The sequence below is a fragment of the Callionymus lyra genome, chromosome 8, assembly GCF_982586985.1.
Source record: "Callionymus lyra chromosome 8, fCalLyr1.hap1.1, whole genome shotgun sequence".
NCBI lineage: Eukaryota > Metazoa > Chordata > Actinopteri > Syngnathiformes > Callionymidae > Callionymus > Callionymus lyra.
The window spans coordinates 11,546,262-11,567,333 of record NC_141825.1 but is presented as its reverse complement, the minus strand read 5'-3'; the positions used below and the strand labels follow the sequence as shown (position 1 = coordinate 11,567,333).

General features: G+C 36.3%; 1 protein-coding gene across 1 annotated transcript in view; it reads left to right on the top strand.

The window, feature by feature from the left end:
* Nucleotides 1–874: 874 nt before the first annotated feature.
* The window catches only part of trim44 (TRIM family member 44), a 46,678-nt gene continuing 26,480 nt past the window's right edge, over nucleotides 875–21,072 (top strand). Inside the window, exons 1-5 of the mRNA XM_087797566.1 lie at nucleotides 875–1,073; nucleotides 4,082–4,644; nucleotides 5,916–5,993; nucleotides 14,043–14,312; nucleotides 19,673–19,689. Of these exons, the coding sequence (XP_087653692.1) occupies nucleotides 4,111–4,644; nucleotides 5,916–5,993; nucleotides 14,043–14,312; nucleotides 19,673–19,689 (899 nt within the window). The 5' untranslated portion in view covers nucleotides 875–1,073; nucleotides 4,082–4,110. The remainder of the gene's footprint in view (nucleotides 1,074–4,081; nucleotides 4,645–5,915; nucleotides 5,994–14,042; nucleotides 14,313–19,672; nucleotides 19,690–21,072) is intronic.

The window sequence follows — 21,072 nt, the reverse complement described above, 5'->3', positions numbered from 1 at the left end:
GCGCAAAGGATTCATCGATGAGATGCTGGAAAAGACTGTATGTTTGATTGATAACTGTCAGGCCATAAGGTACTTGCCACGGTCCATTATAGAACAATCAAGGGAAGCTTTCGAAGAGTTGTTTTTTTTTACGGTTAAAGAAGATGACTCTCGCTGGAAGTGGTTGAGGTGAGTATGAAGTGGGGGAAAGAAAATAGGTAACCACAATCCAGCTGCGTGGATCCTCTCCGTGCCATCAATTACAATGACATCACTTTTCAGCCCGGCCAAAATCCCGGGATCAAGTATTTCAATTCGACGTCAGCTTTTTTTACGAGTCTGCCTGCACTTGCCAGGGCGTGCACGACACATCTGTGGAAATTAAAGACGCAATTTTAAGATGTTTTTTTTCCATCCTTTTTCAAGTTCTTAAATCTAACTTGACGTACCAACAAAAAAAAATGGGGTTGGCAGCCTCAACAACGCCGTCTACTCTCATAAGGAAATGAGAGGTTACGAGAATCATATGTCTTCAAACATATGGCACAATCTTTTCAATAAACTACAGGGCGAGCTTGAGAACCACATGTGTACAGTGTTTTCTCCCACTCAATAACATATGCTGCCAATAAAAGATAAATAAGTTGAAGGATGGAAACTATTAAAGTGAGCTTTTGGTTTAAAAAAAAAGACGAAGTAAATAAATAAAAGGGTAAGACTTGGCTAATCTTTGTGTGTAAATCATCACAATAGTATAACTTATTTTACAACATTATTGGGTAGATGAATAGTAAAAAAAAAAATCAAAAAGCTTTCTTGTCTCACTTTTTTTGGGAACAGTTTCACTTTAACTGCAGGCTTGTCGGACCAGTTCATGCAGTGTCGGTTCACACGCACGGCTGACCAGGAAGTGCATGAAAAAAACGAAACCAGGAAGTCACCAGCGTCTGCTAGTATCTGCTACTAAACGAACCTGATAAGAACTGGAAAACAACAACTTAGCTCCGCGCTCACTGTTAGCAGCGACGCTACGGAAGTTAGCTCACAAGCTAATTATCACCCGATAAACATCAACTGCGACAGAGAAAAACGAAGTAAGTTCGTTTGTTTTTACGCTCATTTTGGGTTCTGAAAGTTCTTATATTCTCGTGTCTTACACTGTGAGGGGTGAGATAAGAGCTGTGTGTGTTAAACGAAGAGAAGAAATGGGGGCTGGCTGTGGGGGGCAACCGTCACTGCACGTTCTTTCTTTATTGTGTTCGTGTGGAAGTAGCATCTTTAAATCTCAGTTTCATTGACTCATAGTGTCATTTAAGATGAGTAAACATGTGTTTTTAAGATGAGTAAACATGTGTTTTTAAGATGTGTAAACGTATGTTATGTTGACATTTGCAATTGGAAAGGTAGACACAACTGTTTGTATGCACTACAACCACTTTTTAAGGAGGAAAAAAAAGAGACTTTCTCATGCTAAGCCCACTCTTCTAATAGGGAAACCAGTAGGCTGCCTATGTCTAGTTATGTGTGTACAATTTCAGCTTAAATTACAATAGTTGTGTTTCTTTTATATATAATACATATTGGGTTTTTTTCTGTGTAAAAGTAGGCAGTAACAAGTATACAATACAACCACTTTTTAGGCAGAAAAAAGACTAAGTATATATTTTATTGAGTATTGTTTTGATTGTTTAAGCGCTTTGTGACCCTGGTCGCGCTTTACAAATATAAATTACTTACTTACTTACTACTATTAGGCAAACTATGAGGCTGCCTACTGAATGGATAGAGTTATTGATTCATAAGAAACCAGTATAATTAAACGGGTGTTGTCAATTCCGGTGACATAAGTATAATTTTTCTGTGATAAATATTAGAAAAGTAATGAATTATTGTGCGAATGGTTTCTGTGAATAGGGTTCAATATTTTAGTATTTTAGGTGTGATCTTTTGTTGAATCCGACTTTCATAACTTGCTTTACATTTTTTTTTTTTTTAAATAAAGGTTGACACAAGGGATGGGTTGATGAGGCCCCACGATACAGCATCAGTTGTTTTGTATTTGGCTACTAACTAAATTAATCCTGGCATCAATTTTAATCTGAGAGTGACATCTAGGGTCCTTTCAAAAGTAAAACACTGCATCAAGATACAGCGTCAAACAACTGATGCTGTATCTTGATGCCTCACTAACCCATCACTAGTTGGAATCAATAGTAAGCTAAACAAAGAAACGGATAAGAGGATTTAGTTTATAATAATTGTATTAATAATTTAATTAACGTAAATTAGAAAGTGTGACTCTCAAAATATGCATATATATAATATCCCAGATTGAAAACACCTTAAGTTGTTTATATATACTGTAATGGACACATAAAGAACAGTAACAGTGTGTTTTTAATTGATTAAATGCATGAAAGTAAAGTTGGAACTGATGGAAAATTTAAGTAAACATGGCTGGTCGGACTCCACCAGGCAATTAGCGGGGCCAAAAAATCAGTGTGCAAATCCGAAAGGGTCATTCCAAAAAATTCAGATATTCTTTATAAACTAGAAAATGTTTTCTACGTTGTCAGTATTGTTGTATGGTGCTGATGAAAAAACCCAGTTTAACATGGAATACGGTTTCCCTGCAGCTATCCAAGAATTATTTGTATCTTAGTTCTTAAATGCTTCATATTTCTGATTCATAAGTGTGTGTAAAAATTATAAAATTATATTTTCTATTCATTTTCTCCCGCAATTACAGGAACAATGAAATCCAGAGATGACTGAGGACGAGAGGATACAGTTGACTGCAGCAGCTATTAAAGCTGATGTTTCGACATATTTGGGTTTCAAAATAAAGTAGAACAGATTCTGTCAAAACTCATGCGGTCTATAAACTTTGCAACGCCAGAGTTAAGTACTCGGACAATACTACAAATGTATACTACAGTATCGCAATATATGGTATCTTTGCCCCTGTATCACTTTTTGTATCACCAGATTCTTGCCAATACACACCCTTAGTTATTTGTTATTCTACATATCTGTGTTTTCCTGCATATCGTCTTGAAAAATATAGATGGATAGATAGATAGATAGATAGATATACTTTACTGATCAGTAATCAATAGTGAATAGTCTTAATGCCACAACATATTTATGTATTGTCACAAATAAGCCTCAATGTTTTTCAACCTGGGGGGAAGAAACTACATAGAACATGCAACAATTTGCAGATAAGAAAGATTGTCTGAAGCGCTCAAATCAAAATCAAAATTAGTTTTCTCATAAGTGAATCTTTTTCCAAGCATGCAGTTCCACCTGCCAACTTTAGTCAGCGATAACTTCATCCGACCTCCGGCCTAGTTACATAATGTCAAACATTATCTCATTCACACTACCAGTACCAGAATGTAGTGCATCAGCTGATGCTTTTATACTCCTCAGTCAAACTGAAAAAAAGAATAGAAATAAAGAAAAGAAAAATATAAAGTGACATATAATTAAATAGTGTTTTATATGCGCTTAAAATAATTTTTATTAGATCCATGTTCTGTCTCTGGTGGAATACGAAAATGTGTTTCAGTGTATATTGTATGCGCTTTTAAATAATTTCCAACCAGAAGTGAAATAAAATAACATTATCTAAAGAAGAACAAATTGCATTATAGTCACAAATAGATGGTATATATTGTTTTACTCCTGCTTCGTTAGAGATTTGAGACATATTTCAATGTGTATATTGCATTTAATTTTAAATTGCCTCAGGTTATAGAAGGTGAAATTAGGACACCTCATTTTGGAAACTAGTTTTTGTTCTGGCAAGATATCCAGCCTCGTTCCCTTTTCCACACGCTCTGCACTTTCTGCCGTCACTCCCCGAGTTTGTTTTAAAATGTGTTTAACTCGAGGGCAGCTCGGTGGCTTTCCACTGGCGCCCTTGTTTATTCTGGCTCCCGGCATTTATCATTCGTCCAGGGAATATTAGATGAGTGGGGATTAGTTTGGAGGATGTGGGGAGTTTCCACTGTATTTGCACCGTGTAAGAGAAGTGTCCACAGAAGGCCAAAGCTATTAATAACGTGTCCTCTATGTCTCCTCGCTGACTCCTCAGCTGGCCCCCCAGACTCATTAACGGCCACCATGGACATCACGGGAGATCCCACGAGGGAGACGGAAGAGGAGCTGCCACAAATGGACGGATCGTGTGATTCGTGTGAACCCGACGAAGCCCTGCCGGCCACGCATGTGTGCCACACCTGCAGCTTCGCCTTCTGCCAACCGCACGCCGACAGACATTCCAGCAGCACCCGACACCCCCTGGCGCCTTACGTCCACGAAGAGCCGAAGGAAAACGATCCCGACCCTGAGCCCGGCGGTGCTGACAGAGGGGTTGAAGGGGCAGGTCTGCTGGACTTGCAACGAGCGGCACTCGGAATGGCAACGGGGCAAAGTGAGGCCGAGAAAAGCGACAGTGCCGAGAAGGATGTCGGTGGGGAAGAGGCTGAGGGAGGGGACGACGAGACAGAGGAGAGGCTTCGCTGCCAGGAACACCAACAAGAATGCACGCTCTACTGTAAACTAGATCAAGAGATCGTTTGCGTCCTGTGTGCTGTGCAGGGGAAGCATCAGGAGCATGAGATTATTACTCTACGTGAGGCCTACGTTTGGCAAAAGGTGAGGAAGACCATTAAGGTTTTATAATGTGTTTTACTGCGCTCGTCTCCCAAGCACAATTTACAGCATCTCCAGATTGAATTAGTGAGCCAAAATAGACAAGAGTATAAAACACTTTGGCACTAACATTTTTTATACAACTTACATTTTAATTTTGAAAAATCCCTGCTATAGATTCTGGTCTGTATATTTTCTTTATCTAAATCCAAAAATGACTACATCCAACCGTCATCAGAATATTCAATGGTTGAATTTAATATTAAAATGGTTAAAATTTCATTTCATTTTTATTAGTAATTTGAATATTAAAGGGTTAAGTTTGTTTGAGCGGAATCATTCAATTCAATGTTTAAGATATTTTGGAAATTAATTTAATTTACACATGGAGTTTGATAATCTAATTCCAATAAAACCTTTTTTTTGTACTTCTAATTAAAATATGTTTTAATTCGTAGCCATTTATATTCAATATTATTAAATTTTAAGACCTTTAAATTCAATATAAATGCTGGAAAAAAAATTGCCACTGAACACAAAGAGAATACGATGCTACTTGATCGAATATTCAGCCAGTCTTGTGACTCATGGTAATAAGGTGATGAAATAATAATTCCTTACTTACTTACTGACTTAAAGCACTCGTGCGGCAATTTAGGCTTTTCCAGATATGATTCAATATGTGGACTTTCTCGTTACATCACGTTCAATGTGTGGTTTCTGAATTCAAAGGATTTCAGAAGGAACGATGTTATACTTTGACAAGAAGTTAGAAAACTTTTTTTTTAAAAGTCCCATAACTCTATGAGCAAAAGCCCCAGAAAGTAACATGGAAGCATAAATGTAATCGCATCACAGAGGCTGATGTGTTTTTGCCAGTGTTCTAATGATCCTTATTGATGTGAACTGGCTGTGAAATATTAAAAAAAGTGGGCCTCTATGCCCTGTAGTAATACATCTGAAAGTGGACCGCATTAGCTTCAACACACTTCACTGACTTACATTAGGGCCACATATGGATCGTGTAGAGAAAAGCTCAGACAGCCCAGGGCTTTGTATTCACTCTGGCTCTCATCCTGCCTTAGCTTTCAAAAGTTGGCCGAAAAAAAAAAAAAAAAAAAAAATGGTTATAGTACTTTTTGCACTGTTTGAAGAAATCAATCAGAATTTTGTTCTTTGATATTGAACGATCAACATGAAGGTTTATCTGTGTTATTTAAATAAGCAAATGGTTGCATAAATGATGGTTAATAATTGTTTTTTGTATTGTTTAGAGCTTGGACGGTTTTGACCTGTTGGCATGTGCACAAGAGGTTGGAAAGAAAATCTCCGACAAATGGAACGACAAATCGGTAAGTTTGGAAGTGGAATTTGAAATCCTTTGTTGCTAAAATTCTAAGTATCTTCAAACCGATATGTATAGAATAGTTTCAAAAACAACACATTTAAGTACTACATCTATATGAATATCAAATGTATTTCTCTCTTCCATTAGAAGAAGAATAAACAATAGATGGATGAGTGGTTTTAATCATACATTTCCCACACTCTGCATCTGTCTAACCCCCTGTTTTCAACAATGTGTGTCTGTGTAAATATGAAAAAAAGTCAACTGTGTATAGTGTGACCAATGTTTTATTTATTCATCTGCTACAACTTATTCTGTTCTGGGTGACATGCATCGTGGTCCAGATGTCCACCCTCTACTCGATTGTTTCTTCCTCTGTCTCGGAGCTAATTATCTTCAGATTTGTGGTTTCCTGTGATCTTTCATCAGTTTGACTGCAGACACAGAGCAGCTGTTGGCTTTTGATTGTTGGCTTTGATTGTTTCTGGATGTAAGTTATTAAATAGAAAGCATTTTTCATTTTCTTTTTGAAGCCCAACTCTGGTTATTTAGTGTTTTTGAAACATATATGTATATGTATATATTTATGTCAGCATAGGCTGAGAGTTTAGCCATGATGCTTAGGAATAGAGAATCTTTGTTGGTGGTGTATAAGCAGGGATGTATATCTTATACGTGTAAGCCAATACCAGCGCCAAAGCTGTACTGTTGCAAAAACCATGTCGAAATTGGTTATTGGAGAATGAACAATTTATTAAAAAAATAAATGGCAGTCATTTTTCAGTCTAGTAAAATAAATGAAGTTTGAACGTATTTCCAGTTGTTTCTAGTAAATACCTTTTCCAAGTATATATTTTGGCATTCTGGTTTGGGGGCATAATTCTGTAATTTGTAATAGTATAGTACTAGGTTATGTGATATTTGAAGTCTGGTTCCAATTGTTACTTTTTAGAAACAGTGGCATAACCAATCACTTTATATACAATAAACAATCATTTTGGAATGCAGTTTATTTATGATAAAAAGTAAATTAAACTAAATTGTTAGGTTTTTTTTTAATAAAAAAAAGAAATGTATTAAAAACTAAACCCCCGAAAAAAAACAAATACATCTTTGTGAATAATAATAGAAGAGTAGAATCATATGGTCCTGTGCATTACATTTAAGATACTTTTCTGACAAAAAGATAACCAACCATAAATAATAAACGCTTTATTTTACAAAACATTTTAAGTGTTAGGACATTATACTGTATATAGACAAAACCAGAGACTTCATCATTCATCCAGGGAACTACAAATCTGTAGAATAATGATTAGCTACCCTTACAACAAAAGATGTAAACTAAAAAGGCAAGATAAGGTTTCTCCCTAGAATTCTGAAGTGTTGTAAAAGTGCTTTCCCGGTGAAAAATTGGCTCAGAGTTTGTATTTAGTCTACTGATGCTGCCCCATGTCATGGCAAAATCATTCTGACCCATGGGGTCCAATTATGGGGTATCAAAGGGCTTTACTGGTACAAGTACTTCATATCCAAATAAGATTTTACTTAAGAGATAGCTTCCACTGTATTTTGGAATGCATACAGGCAGTTTGGGTATTCAGGCGTCGATCCTTCATCGCACACTGCATATCAACCATTGCCTCGCAAAATGACATCTATTTTTCATCTCTAATTCAGTCAAGTTCAGCACCAGTGCTATCGCAGGCACTGCCATGGAGAGTCATCAGTAAAAGATTATGCTGTTAAATTATTGAGTAGTAAATACTGGGTCCAACTTATATATTGATAATGTCTAGCTGATTTATATCTAAATAAAAGTGCTTGAATTTTTTAAGAGTGATGGCCTCCTCGTGTGACGGCTGACTCAAGTCCTTTTCAGGCTCCAGCTCCTGGCCGGTGCGTGACTCAGCATGTCTGTGCTGTAAAATGGAAAACATCATTTCCCCCTTGAGCTATTATTAAAACAGTTTTCACACAAAATCGGTGAACCTGAAACGCCAGAGATACGGATTGTCTTGGAACGTCAAGTGAATGTATTTCATGTCATTTAGAAATGAGCTCATTTTAAATGTGCTTTTTTTTCTTAAAAGCATCTTGTGATTTAGTTAATCGTTTGTTATTGTTTCTATACATATTTATATGATTCATATTTATAGATAATAATGAGAATGAAGTATTATATTTAAAGTTTTAAATGAATGTGACTTTTCTTTTGTAGTGTTTTGCACGACCAGGTGTTCTTCTCTGAAAAGAAGCAAAGTGCACGTAGCATACCTCCCGCAGTCCTCTTGGTATTGTTTCAAACAATAGCTGCCGAAGTTGAATTTTCATGACAAGCCAACCTTGAAAGCAGTCGGTGTATTTTCATTACAGATGCCAGTGTGGGTTCATGTTCCCAGGGTGAAAAAAAAAACAACCAGACCACAGACCGTAACATGTACAGGGAAATTACAAGTTAAAAAAAAAACTCAGAACATATCTCGATCACATCGAAATCAATGATATATTTAAGACAAAACAATTCCTTATTTAACTCATCGTTATTGTTGCGACTCCTTCGATATCTGTGTTTAATAAACTGCCGAAGTTGTTCACAAGTTTCTAGGTTTTAGAGCATTTGTCATTTTTCTACTCTGTGAAGCGTCACTTTTTCTTATTATGCCAGACCCTGAGGAATAAAGGCGACGGGTTCTGCTGAGCAAAGATGTCTCTGCGAGAGAAAGATTGAGAGGACAGAATAGAGAAAACACTAAAAAAAATATGCGCAAAGGTCAGCGGTGGTCAAATCAAAAGGTGGCCATTGTGTGTTTGAAGTAGCCGGTTGACAATTTTTTAAACTCCTTGTGTCCTTTTAAGATAAAAATTTGCTTAATTAAAATTCATGTTTGGGGATTTGCGCTCTTGACGGAGGAAAAGCTTTGTTGTTTGCTGCTTACTGAATCAACACTGACATCTTTTCTAAGAGAGAAATTCTGCGAAATGATAATGACACGTTCAGCCTTTTCTTAATGAAGTTTGTTTTACATTAAAAGGAACTTCTGCTCTGCACTTCTGAATAAACAAGACAAGCTCTTTTATTCTGCATGATAATTTAATGTAACGCCACAATGAATTACTTTTTAAAAGCCCACCATTAAAGAATTATAAATCACATCAGACTAATGATTTCTAGAATGGTTATTTAATATTCTAATTGCTTCCAAGCTGAACAACTTCAGTCACTGCATATGTATTTCTGGATTCCAGGAAATACCACAAACACAGTTATTTTCAGGCCTTTGGGTCACTTTGACCCTGAGATAACACAAGGGTTAAAATGTGATTTTTTTTTTACCCTTGTAAATCCTTATTTTAGCATATAAATATTTTTTGCATTTGCAGTTATAAAACCCTTTGTGCTTTCACTTTGCTTTTATAAACCTGTCAACCTTCAGGTGTCTCCTGTCTGATTCTTTGGGTCAATATTAAAATATCGATGCAGTTTCCCAAGCTGAGCCCACCAAATTCCAAAGTGTGTCTATGGTACAAATTATTCCATCAAAAAAAAAAACTTTCTGGTAAAGGTTTTATCCGAGTAATGTTCGCCAGGCGAGTTCTAAGGCAGAGTGAGAGGTCTGCAAACACATGTATAACTATATTATTAAATACATGTTGAATGTTATTATGGCCTTTTTCCAAGGAAAATCGCACAAATATGGAGCATATTGGTGAGCTGAAGGTTTTATTTCTAAATATCTGAAGCGTATCCTGAACACTAAACAGAAGAGAATGCACCTAGAAATACTTCAACGATCAAACCAAGACGGAAAACAGCCGTTCCCTCTATCTACAGCAAGACAGGAGGGTTGTCAGTGTATTTACTTGAGTTTGTTCAGCCTAACCATGGCAGTCCAGACCACACACAGCCTACGTCCACTTTCTCCAATCGGATTGAGGAGTCCGGTGTCTCTGAGCTTCTCCGAAACATGTGCACTGGCTACATCAATTTTCTCTGCCTCATAAAATCTACAAGAGCAGCAGACACATTAAAGTCCTCTCAGGGAGCCAAGGCTTAGAAACAGAGGGGGGGGAGAGATGCATGAAAACACTTGGATGGTGTCTCTAGATTTGCTTCTTTCATCTCTTACCTTACCTCCCACCTTCCTCCATCCTCCTCATCACCTTTTCCTACCCCTCCTCTTTAGGTCTGTCACTCCCATTCTGTCTTGGCTTGCAGCGTTTTAATTGAATTAGTTCATATCGTTCCCCAGAAACGTGCACAGCTGTCACAGTTCATGCAAAATCAGTAAATGGTGCCGGAGCTTTCGTATTATGTCCCCTTTTACCTCCTTTTTTACCTTTCTGCTAAATTGGATGACTTGCAAGGTATTATGGAAAACTTAATTTATAATTTCAATCAGTCTTTCTTGTATAATACCAAAAGACTTGACCATTATGGAACAGCTCCTCACTTAAGCTGTTATGAAGGTATTTCTGGGGAAGATGTTTATCACATACTGGCATCAATCATTACTGTGGTGGGATTTTATTTTATTTTATTCTGGACCTAATCTTTATGACCATGGGTTAAAGTGTGACTAAAATTCAGTGCCAGATTGACAGCCTGCCAAGGTCTTTTTTTTTTTTAAATTGAATCTGCACCGTTAAGCCAACCTCTGGTACTTGAATGAATCATCTGGCATCCTACACTTTATAAAAGGACTTTATATGATTCTTATCATCACGTTTGTAGCGTCCCCTGTCTCTCCTATCACCTAATGGATCTCATGAGTTTCCCAAGCCAGAGTGGGAAGGTTATTCCCCCCCATTTGTTCCGTTGCTTTCTTGTTCCGCAGTTACACTAATGAGAAGCAGCACCATCTGTGCTGCTAGTCACAACGTCCACAACTGTTAGCTGTTAATTCTATTTGATTATCCAACCCCATAATAATCAAGTCAGTTGACTGTCATGTGAAGTGACACAAATACTTTCTGTTTGTTCATCAAGCATTCCGGGCAAATGATCCTTTTGTATTTGCATTCACCAAAACTTAACAATAACACTGTTTTTGGAAGTTAATGTGTTTCGATGACACTTTAAAACATCGCCCAATTAAACGGTTGAAAGAAAAGGCTGCAGAAAACTTTTCACCCAGTCCACAAATTATATTCTCGGCTTGTTTCAACTTGTTTTTTTGTTTCACCCAGCAATTCCACCACCTGTACCCTTGTTCGCCTTTATACTCCTGATATGTCCTTGTAAGCTGTCTGCAACTGTCTCTCCTGCTCTCTCGGGTCCTCATTTGGTGGGCTCAGCTTGCGGAATTGCAAATGAAGATTAGCACACATGAATGCTTTTTCCGTGCTAGCGGAACAAATTCTCAGAAGGACTGAAGGATCCAATGGTGGGGAACTTCTGCTACCCATATACAAAGAGCAGTAAAACATTGTCGCCATGACTGTTAACTCACAGTCGAAATCATAGAGAGTTGGGAGAGGTTGTTTATTAAAATTATAATAATATACAGTATATGGCAAAAGAACAAAGCTCAGTTTGTCGAACCCTCTAAAAAGCTAAAGGATTCTCAACACTAAATTCTTTTGGTAATTATTATATATATATATATCGTTAATCTGAAACAGTCCTGTATATCTGTGCATACAATACACACTTTATCTTAATTATTATCAACTCAGCCTACATCATCTTTTGGTTGTATTTTTGGATTTTCATGAGCTTCATGAAATGAACATTGTATTGTTGTATTGTTATTCAATTTGTGGTGGTTTTCTCTATTTTTATTAGCATTTATGAAGCTTTCCAAGGAATTATTATTTACTTGTATCGCTTCTCACATCTCCTGCTCATGTGGACAGATTGCTGGGAACCTGCAACAAATTAAAAACATTAATAAACTTTAATGACAAAATGTGTTGTTATCATTGAAGATGTTTTAGTGTTTGTAAAGCTTTCACCAATCGAAGTCAGCTGATTTATATAAGCATTTTTGACGTCATTCTGTTCAGCCAGTAAAATGAAGAATATACGCAGATTTTTAAGATGCTATTTATTTATATTCTTGTGGAAGAACACACATCCAGATATCTAGTTTAGAGGCTCATTTATTTCTCTTTTTTTCTTGAATTTACACACTTAAATTCAGCAATAAATACATGAATGAGGTCGACTGGAAGAAACACAATGTGTGTTAAGTTTAAAAGGTGTATAATGCATTCTATGATGTTGGGATTGCTTTAGTGCGTTCAAGAGCCTTGGATATTAAATAACTAAACACAAAATACTTTATAACTGAGTCACTTAAATTAAAAAATTAACACATAGTAAAAAACTATTTATTTTAATGGTCGGTCAGTTTTATTGCTGTTATTTATTATGTTTTGTGATCAATTAAAAAAATAGTGACTTTGTGTGTATGTGTGAAGAAAATCTCTGTATATATTGTCAATATATACTTTGCGAATAAATTTGCGAATTTTTTTAATACTGATTAACACAATCCGTTGTCACGCAAACTCTGCAGTTTCATTACCAGTAAGAAAACTATTTCTAGAAAAGGTTATTTTTCTCAAAAGCTCAAACAAGTTGTGTGGTTTTATTAAATCATGTGAAATAAGCTTCTTGGTGAGGATTTGCAATGTCCTGCTGCTTTTTTTATCTTTGGCTCGTGTCAAAAACGATGACTAATGGAAACGTTAATTAACTCCGAGTCATTTACCAGGGCAACGTGCCCCGGTAACCTTACCTCGCTGCCAGACGTCCACTAACTGCGAAGATGACGCTCACAACCAGATTGAAAGTTTTAAATTATTTGAGCATGCCAGTTAATTTGACTTTTCCAATATATGCTTTTAATCACAGATCCTCCTTTTTTTGGGTTCATCCTATCGTAGCTTTTTTAATAAATGTGCACGATGGCCATTAAAATAATTTCTATTACATTCGAAGAATGCTGTTTAATGAGGGCAAGGTTAACAATCCCACAGTTGCTTTTTATTAAATTCTATCTCTGACTATTTTTATATTACACCTTTAGTGACTGCACAATCTGTTTGGTGGCTTTCAGATCCTTTCAGACACGGAAGACACAACATTCTTTTTTTTTCTCTCCAATTATTTCTCAAGGGTTGACTCGGTCATCTTTCTTTTTTATGTGCTCACTTTCTGCCAACGTGGCTGTTAATGTTTCCATTGAAACTACTGAGAACCTTTTTTTTCTACCTGCTGCCATTGGGAATCTTGTTTTCTACTTGCCATTGATGAGTGTTTTTTTGTTGTCTCATGCATGAGCCTCACTCATTTCAACAGTTAACTCCTCTTCCCTAAACAAAGTTTAATGGCTCAGGCTTTGAAAGAACTTGAAACGGGTAGAAATTTGGTAAGGACTGTGTTTTTCTTTTTCCGTGGAAAAAGTGTCCTGTTCATTTGAATCCATTTAATCTCATTTATAGTCGAAACAATCTTTTTTTTAATCTTTGCTTTCGCTGCAGTGGTTCATTTGGAAGCATAGGGGACAATATTCCTTCACAGAAATGTAGATTCAACATGATTGAAGGCAGTAAAAGAAAGGTTAACTGTCATATAGCTTAATTAACTATCAGTTTTGATACACTGCCTAAAACTCTCTTGATATTCGGTTAATACAGCCGATAGAATTTAAACAGAACCCATTTTTGTTAATTGAAGTTAAGCAAATATTTGTATTGTATTTTCCTTTGTAACTACTATATTTTTGCCCATTTTTTTATGAGATGTGATATCAAGTATCAGTTGGATTTAGACCAAAGCAGTCCATTATTTACAGACAATAATGTGTTAGCAGAGACACTAAATAATGTGCGACATCTCTCATCCCTTTTATTTCTGGAGGAACACGAAGAAGGCAACTCCACACAGCTTATGGCAATGTTCTAGTCATGCAATTTTAAAAAGCTGTGTAGCCCTTCGACATGCTCTTCTGCTGCTTATGAACCGTGAATGCTGTAGTTGTATTGCATTGGAAAAAAAACAGCCCTTTCTCACTGTCTTGTTCTCCTGATCTAAATCTTTTAGATGTCCCAAGATGAGTTGGTCGCCTACGTGGATCAGCAGTTTGAAAAGCTTCGCAATATGGCCCGAATGGAGCAGAAGAGGACCGTTCATCTGATAGACCTAAAGCGGGCCTATCTGACGTCGTGTGTGGCGGAGAGAATCGCAGAGATTAACGTGGAGACCAAGCAGCTGCACGAAGAGCTGGAGTATGTTAATCATCATCTCAGCCTTTTGCAAATGAAAGATTGTCCCGCCGCTGGACTTTTACCCTTTCCACCATATGAACCCCAGGTAAGAAATCTTTTCACCTGTAAATGTGTTTTTTAATGAATTCATACAAGTTTATCTATATAATAAAGGTGATATTAAAGATAAATATTACAGATGACTTTGTGAGGGGTAAAAGAACAGGGTTCTTGTTATTAACAAGCAAGAGAAAAAATGTTTTCAAAAGTACTTTTCTGTAATAATATGACAAAGTGTAATTTTTCCATAACATTGATTTTTCGTTGTATATCTTCCTTTAGTTATTGTATAAGGAAATAACTTATTTTTCTAAGAAAATGACTCTTAAACCAAAAAATGTGTAGAGTAGAGGGAGAGTAAAATATTTTTTCAATAAGCAACATTTTAATTCTTCTAATGTCACAATGGTCGGAATTAAATTCAGTTCAACATAATACTGTCTAATAGATAGATAGATAGATAGATAGAACTTTATTGATCCCTCAGGAGGTCTCCCTCGGGAAATTGTTTTTTCCAATTAGCACACAGCAATACAGACCATAATAATGTGACTGTGCCCATTTTATTAGCTTAAACAAACAGTTTCTGAATGCATTACACTTCAAAAACATCACGTAAACATAGGTCTATGGAGGAAACGATGTGCAAAGTGTACCCTTTTCCCCGATAGAGCTTTAATTATCCCAACTCAATTGTGCAAACACAAGGCTAGATCTGGGGCTAAAGTTGTTGCTAAAGACAAAATTGTAATCAGGAGAGCTGCCGCACATGTCAATAAACAATTAGTCAGCCAGAACAACAACAAGATTGTTGCCGTGGTTACAAAGATATCGCTGCAAAGGTACTTGTAGTACGGCAATGCTGAGTTGGAATTAATTATGTTTAACTTTGTTTGTACTTATTTAGAGTAGTAAATGTCACAGGATGTGTAAAATTGAATGACAAAAGCATTTATACCCATTAATCTTTTCACATTAATTTCATGTAAAAACCACAAACACAAATATATTTTATAGAGGGTTTATATGAGCACTTGGTGGTAATGATGGGTTGATGAAGCTTAATGAAGCAGTGTCATTATTTTCAGAGCCACTAGATGGCGGTCTCTACACTATTTTCCTTTCTAGTGAAACGTCACATAATTTCTAATTAATGGCGCCACCTACTGACCTCTTAACAACATGAAACTGTTTCATGAAGCTTCATCAACCCATCACTACTTAGTGGCACACATTTTTCAAGAGGAAAGAAAGTTGTCCATGATTTCAAATTTAGTTTTATGATAAAACATTTTTAAAAGAAAACTGAAAAGGATGGGAAATTGTTCTGTAACTTTATCTTTTGAATAAAATTAAATTTAAAAAAAATAATTCTTGTTCTTGTAATGTGACAAAATGTGGAAAAGGGGTATAAAAACCTACTGTTTATCCATAGTTGCAGTGGAATAGCTGAGTGAAGGGGGGACACAATAGACACAAAATACCAATGTTATAAAAGTCACACAATTCTAGCTAAAATAAATGTGTTATAAAGATGGCAGAGAAAGATAGGCAGGTGGCACTTCAACATTTAACCTGAATTTGTGTTAGTAACCCTGAATAGCCATCATTCTTCGTGGACGTTCAGGGCCCAAAAGATTGACACTAATGGGTTTAGAGGAGACAGACTTTAAGAAATGGAGAGCACAAATCAGTTTAAATGTCTGGGCAGAAAAATGTCGTTGTTAAAGCACAATAAGTAAAAACTCTCGTTTATCATGGTTAGCTCTGAGAGGAGATAATATATTATTCTTTATACTTGTACCTTCACTATTTATTTAATTTTTCCCTTCAACTCAGAATTCAAACAATAGTTTCTTCGCTGGAGTTTTTGTTCCAGGTAACGTCTCTAAAGCTCTGGCTACAAAGATTTATAATGCATGAACTGGTTTTATAGCCAACAAATGCATCCATTGTGAGCTGTGTCCATGAGGGCCTAAATTGAATGCGGATGATTTGCTCCAAAGTGCTACTGTGGATTGATAATGGTCGGTGTGATCAAATACGACGGTTACGCAGCTATCGATGTGGATGTAGATGCTCTGGTTATTGTCAATTTAATTTTGTGAACACAGTTTTGCAAGTTTGAGATGCATGTTTATCATATAACAGATAAAGAAGAAAACATGGACAAGTTTCTAGTACTGCAATTTGCTATTGTACCTGTTTATAAAAGGCACTTTAGTTGATGGAGTGTTGAGTTCAGGGAACCAGATTTCCATTGAGGATCAACTTTAAAGTAGATCAACTGATACTAACCATTTGAATTAAGTTAGAAAGTAACAATCACATAAAGAAAATCATGAAATGACCAGAGAGGAGGGCGATTTGGGTTGATTCTTGATTCAGATTGAAAAACTTCATAAATTTCACACACACTGTCTGTTACCATTGACTAAGCCCCCAAATAATACTGTAAAACATGACTCAGCAAAATTTCTATACATACTTATTCAAAGTTATTGTATAATACTAAGTTTTTTATTTTTAAATATGTCTTCAGACCAATTCCTTAACTCTTTAATCGCTGTTTTGGCTCAATTTTCGAAAGGACTACTTTGCCACTGCTTTCAGATAAAATCTAACTGATATCTTCTAACAGACTTATTTTGACGGTATTATTTGCCTCATTTAAGTTTTGAATTGATAATAGTCTAAATCAAGTATCGATTTTAAATCGAGTTACAAGACACCCAAAGATTCACACCCGCACCAAAAGTATTAACTATGCAGACTTCTCTCCCCCATTTGATCATCTTTATTAAACCCAGACAGGTGTTGACTCAAAGCTTTAGAGTCGGATGTTTTTGGATGGAAAAGCAACGTTAAAAAGCCAGCACAGTTTGCTTGTTTGACTCTTGTTTACTTCTCTGCCAGTGATGCTAAATATAGTCTCTTTCGTCAGCAAGCTGCTGTTATGGCCCCTGGCTTTACTTGATGGGGAGCTTTTAATCCACATTCTCTTTGTCAAATGAAGTGTAACCGTCTTAGACACAAGTCAGAAGGTAGAGGATGAACACCCAACCCACCTAGGAGGGTCGTATATATTTTATATTATAGCTGCAAAGGCATGCTGGTTATTACTTGTTCAATAATATGACTTCATTATGACTTATTTTTCATTTATTTTATACTTTCTTTTGAATTTAACCTTGTTCATGATGAGGTTTGACACACTTGTTTTAAATGAGATACAATGTGTTTTTAGCAGTAAGTTGAAAGAGCAAAATAAGGGATGTAATATACCTATTTGGTGGGGACAATAAAAAACAAAAATATTTAATCGCTCCTTCAAATGACAGTTTTCTCCAAACTATTTTCTATTGTCATTCAGCATTTCAACAAGTTTTCTACAAAATCGACAATAAATCATTTTTTGTTTTCGTCATCCCACATTTTACTCTGCTCTGCTGAACAACAAGTACTTATTTTGCAAAACAGAATGAAGGTCGCATCCTTTAAACATCTACTTTGCATGAAAAATACCTTTCGACTTATTTACAAAGTTTTAAGATTTACTTGAAACAGGCAACCGTGTTAGCCTTCATTTCAGACAATGTTATATTCCACTAATTCAGCTAAATTATTACATCTATTGATGGCATTTCTTGTCACATTTCTTGTCAACATGTGTTGAATTCAGAGATGGGAAGCATTTGATTGACGGCTGCACAAAAATGAATAAATGGATGTTTGGGAGAAATAATTCATAGAACGAGTTGATGAAAAGCAATGTACAGTAGTAAACCCACTGTTGGGCTGATGTAATGGTGATGACATACTTCACCATGCATGTCTGAAGAGATTCATCTCAGAAAGTCTTGCAAAGGTCTTGGATCATGTTGAGAATTGGAGACAATCTATTGGGAAAAGTGTGACAATGCCTAGAGCTATTAGTCTTGAACAAATGCTAACCATGCATAGCACGGTTCAAGAACAGGTCTGTGTTATCTTGATCCTTTTAGTGTATATTTTATTGAGTATTGTTTTGATTGTTTAAGCGCTTTGTGACCCTGGTCTAGAAAAGCGCTCTATAAATATCAATTACTTACTTACTTACAGAAAAGGGTTATTAAGATGTAGCCTATTCTCTTTGAATGTGATGGTTTTAAAAATGCAAAGTTGCACTCCTGCTTTATCATTTGGGAAAATAACAGTGGTGTTCACACTTCAGCAAGGGGAAAATTGGATGGAAAAAAACCGAACAAGAAAGAGATAGTGACATTATTAATAACTGTTCCACGTTTTTAACCAAATTCAGCACAAACATTGTAGTTTCCATCATTTGTCTAGAATGTAAAGAGGCTTATATTATTGTTTCTCCATCGACTTTGCCTTGGATTTGATGAAATCCTGTGATAAATCATCAGAAAGCAATAATATCTATTTATAAATGCATGTCAAATAGTAGGTTGTTCTTTGTGTGTTCGCCTGATCTTAATGTTTCATAGACTCCCAAACTGCTTGACACAATTGTAGTCTTCTGACCTCTCAGGGGAGGTTTTAGGGTGAAGGGAAAGCCCCCCCATGAGAATTTAAATTGTTCTAATTTTGATCAAATTTATTTTACATAATGGAGATGATGTTGATACAGCGTTCCCATTAAATTATATTATTTTAATTTTCCACTCTTTCATACCGAATTGATTATTAACAGAGTAGTATCAATCTTGCAAATGTTTGCATAAATACACGACTGATTGACATGTGACCAGATCCTAATTGTGTTATTATAGTAATGATATTAAAAGTATTCATTGGAAAAAGAATCTGTCCGTAAATTAAATGCGTATATTTGTGGTTGGATCAGGGATTTAATGTTCTGAATTTGACAAGATTTAAAACTTTTATTGTTTTACGTTTCAGGCAAGTAATTAAATTTTATGCACAACTTACTTTCCCCGAGCTTCAAGTGCCCTCTCCGTCATCTTGTGTTTTCCAATTTGCAGCGCTGCCAAGAAGCCCATGTCAATCATGTAGCACATTGTCGTAACTCAATTGCGTCCTCTGTCCACTGTGTCACCAGGAAGAGTCAAGATAACAGTAGAAGTGCCCTGGTTTTTTTCTCTTTGAATGAAAAGGAAATGAAGATGAACTTCATCAAAACTTTGTCAGTCTCTGCCAAAAATACTTGTTTTGCTTGCAGTGTTTTGTCACACTCTGAAGTTTAATGAGTAACATCCATCATTTTGACATGCAGAAATTTCATGTACTGCAACAACAGAGCAGTTCTTCGCGCTTACTGGTGAAGGCACTTTTGAAATTACATATTGAAATGCAAAACTTTTAAAGAGGTGTTGATTAAATGTGGGAATAACCTGAAGTCGTTGTTGAGAAATCTAACACATTTTTCTTTCTCTTTTCCAGAACGTGGCCAGACCAAGGTAGGCAAGAATACATTTGAACATTTTGAGTCTCAAAGTCACACTATTGATTCCTTTACCGATGACAGTTGCTTCTACCATCCCGTACGCGCTCATGCGAGTCACGTTTGGCTCTTCAGAAAAAGCAATTAGTACCCTTCCTCCGTTTGAACCTCATGGAATCGGACGAAGTAACAATCTGCCCGGTCCAATAACGGCAATATAGACTGATGCTCACGGGTGACGGGAGTGTGTTTGTGGGTTCCCGGGGAAGCTGAAAAAAGGGACAGGCTAATTTCCTTGTGGCCCCTATGACAAGTGTCTTGATTCTGAAGCTTTCACTTCTGCTCAACTAATGAACTGTCCGATTCGACCAACGTTTAAGTCTGGTTGTCACTCTCCAGAGGCCTGACTCTTTTTGTTATTGGGAGTTATTTACACCTGGAGGTTGTGGGTTTCCTTTTAATAACAATACTGTTTTCCATTATTCTCTTCACACGTAAACACATTATGCACTGTATGCATAGTTTCTTAAACAGTTTTGATGTTTTGTTTTTCTTTACCTTATGAGTCTGACACAGTTTTTGTCTTTTCGTGTGCCACCAGTTTATAGTGAAACATGGTGTTGTTATGAAGTCTGGCTTTAAGCTAATAATTAACACATTTCACAACTCAAAACAAAAAGGGAGAACATTTTTTAATAGACCCTTTTTAAAGGGTATAACTGAAACGTTCTAAAAGAGATCGGTCGAGGGCAAGGCGTGAAATTGTTGATATAAAAAGTTGTAAAGCATCTGGATCAGTAAAATACAAGCATTTGATGTTCAATTAGTAGTTAGATAATCTTCATTTACTGTATGTGTAAAAGTAGATGTTTTGATGCTTTTTAAGTCCTTGAGCTCCTTTGTTTGATGCAATTCAATATTACCTCAGAACACATGGTTATGATATTGAGTTTTACTTTTATATCCACTTCTACCCAAAAAGGCAATTCAGCAAGTCCCTATAATCCAGAATTGTTATTTTCGGGTCGTGCTGCCTCAGGCCAAATATTGCACCTCCGCTGCAATTTCAAAAATGTAATAGATCTGCCAATGCAAGTACAATCATGTTTTGTTTTAGATTTTTAGCCTAATTCTGAAAATCTGTCGAAAAAGCCAATTATTGACGTATACGAACAATCTTCACACCAGTACCAGATTCAAGCCCTGAGGGACTCTGTTCCTCCAAGACTGTCTGTTGCTGTCTTTCTAGCTGCATCCCTGACATGACTGTTAATCCTGTGTTTCATGTCACGTCTACTGACAGAACATTCTGCCTTCCTCATCCAGAGAAGTTGTACTCACGGCACTTCCTGATGTCGCTCTCCACTTTGTCTCGCCTTTTTTTTTTTTTTTCTCTCCC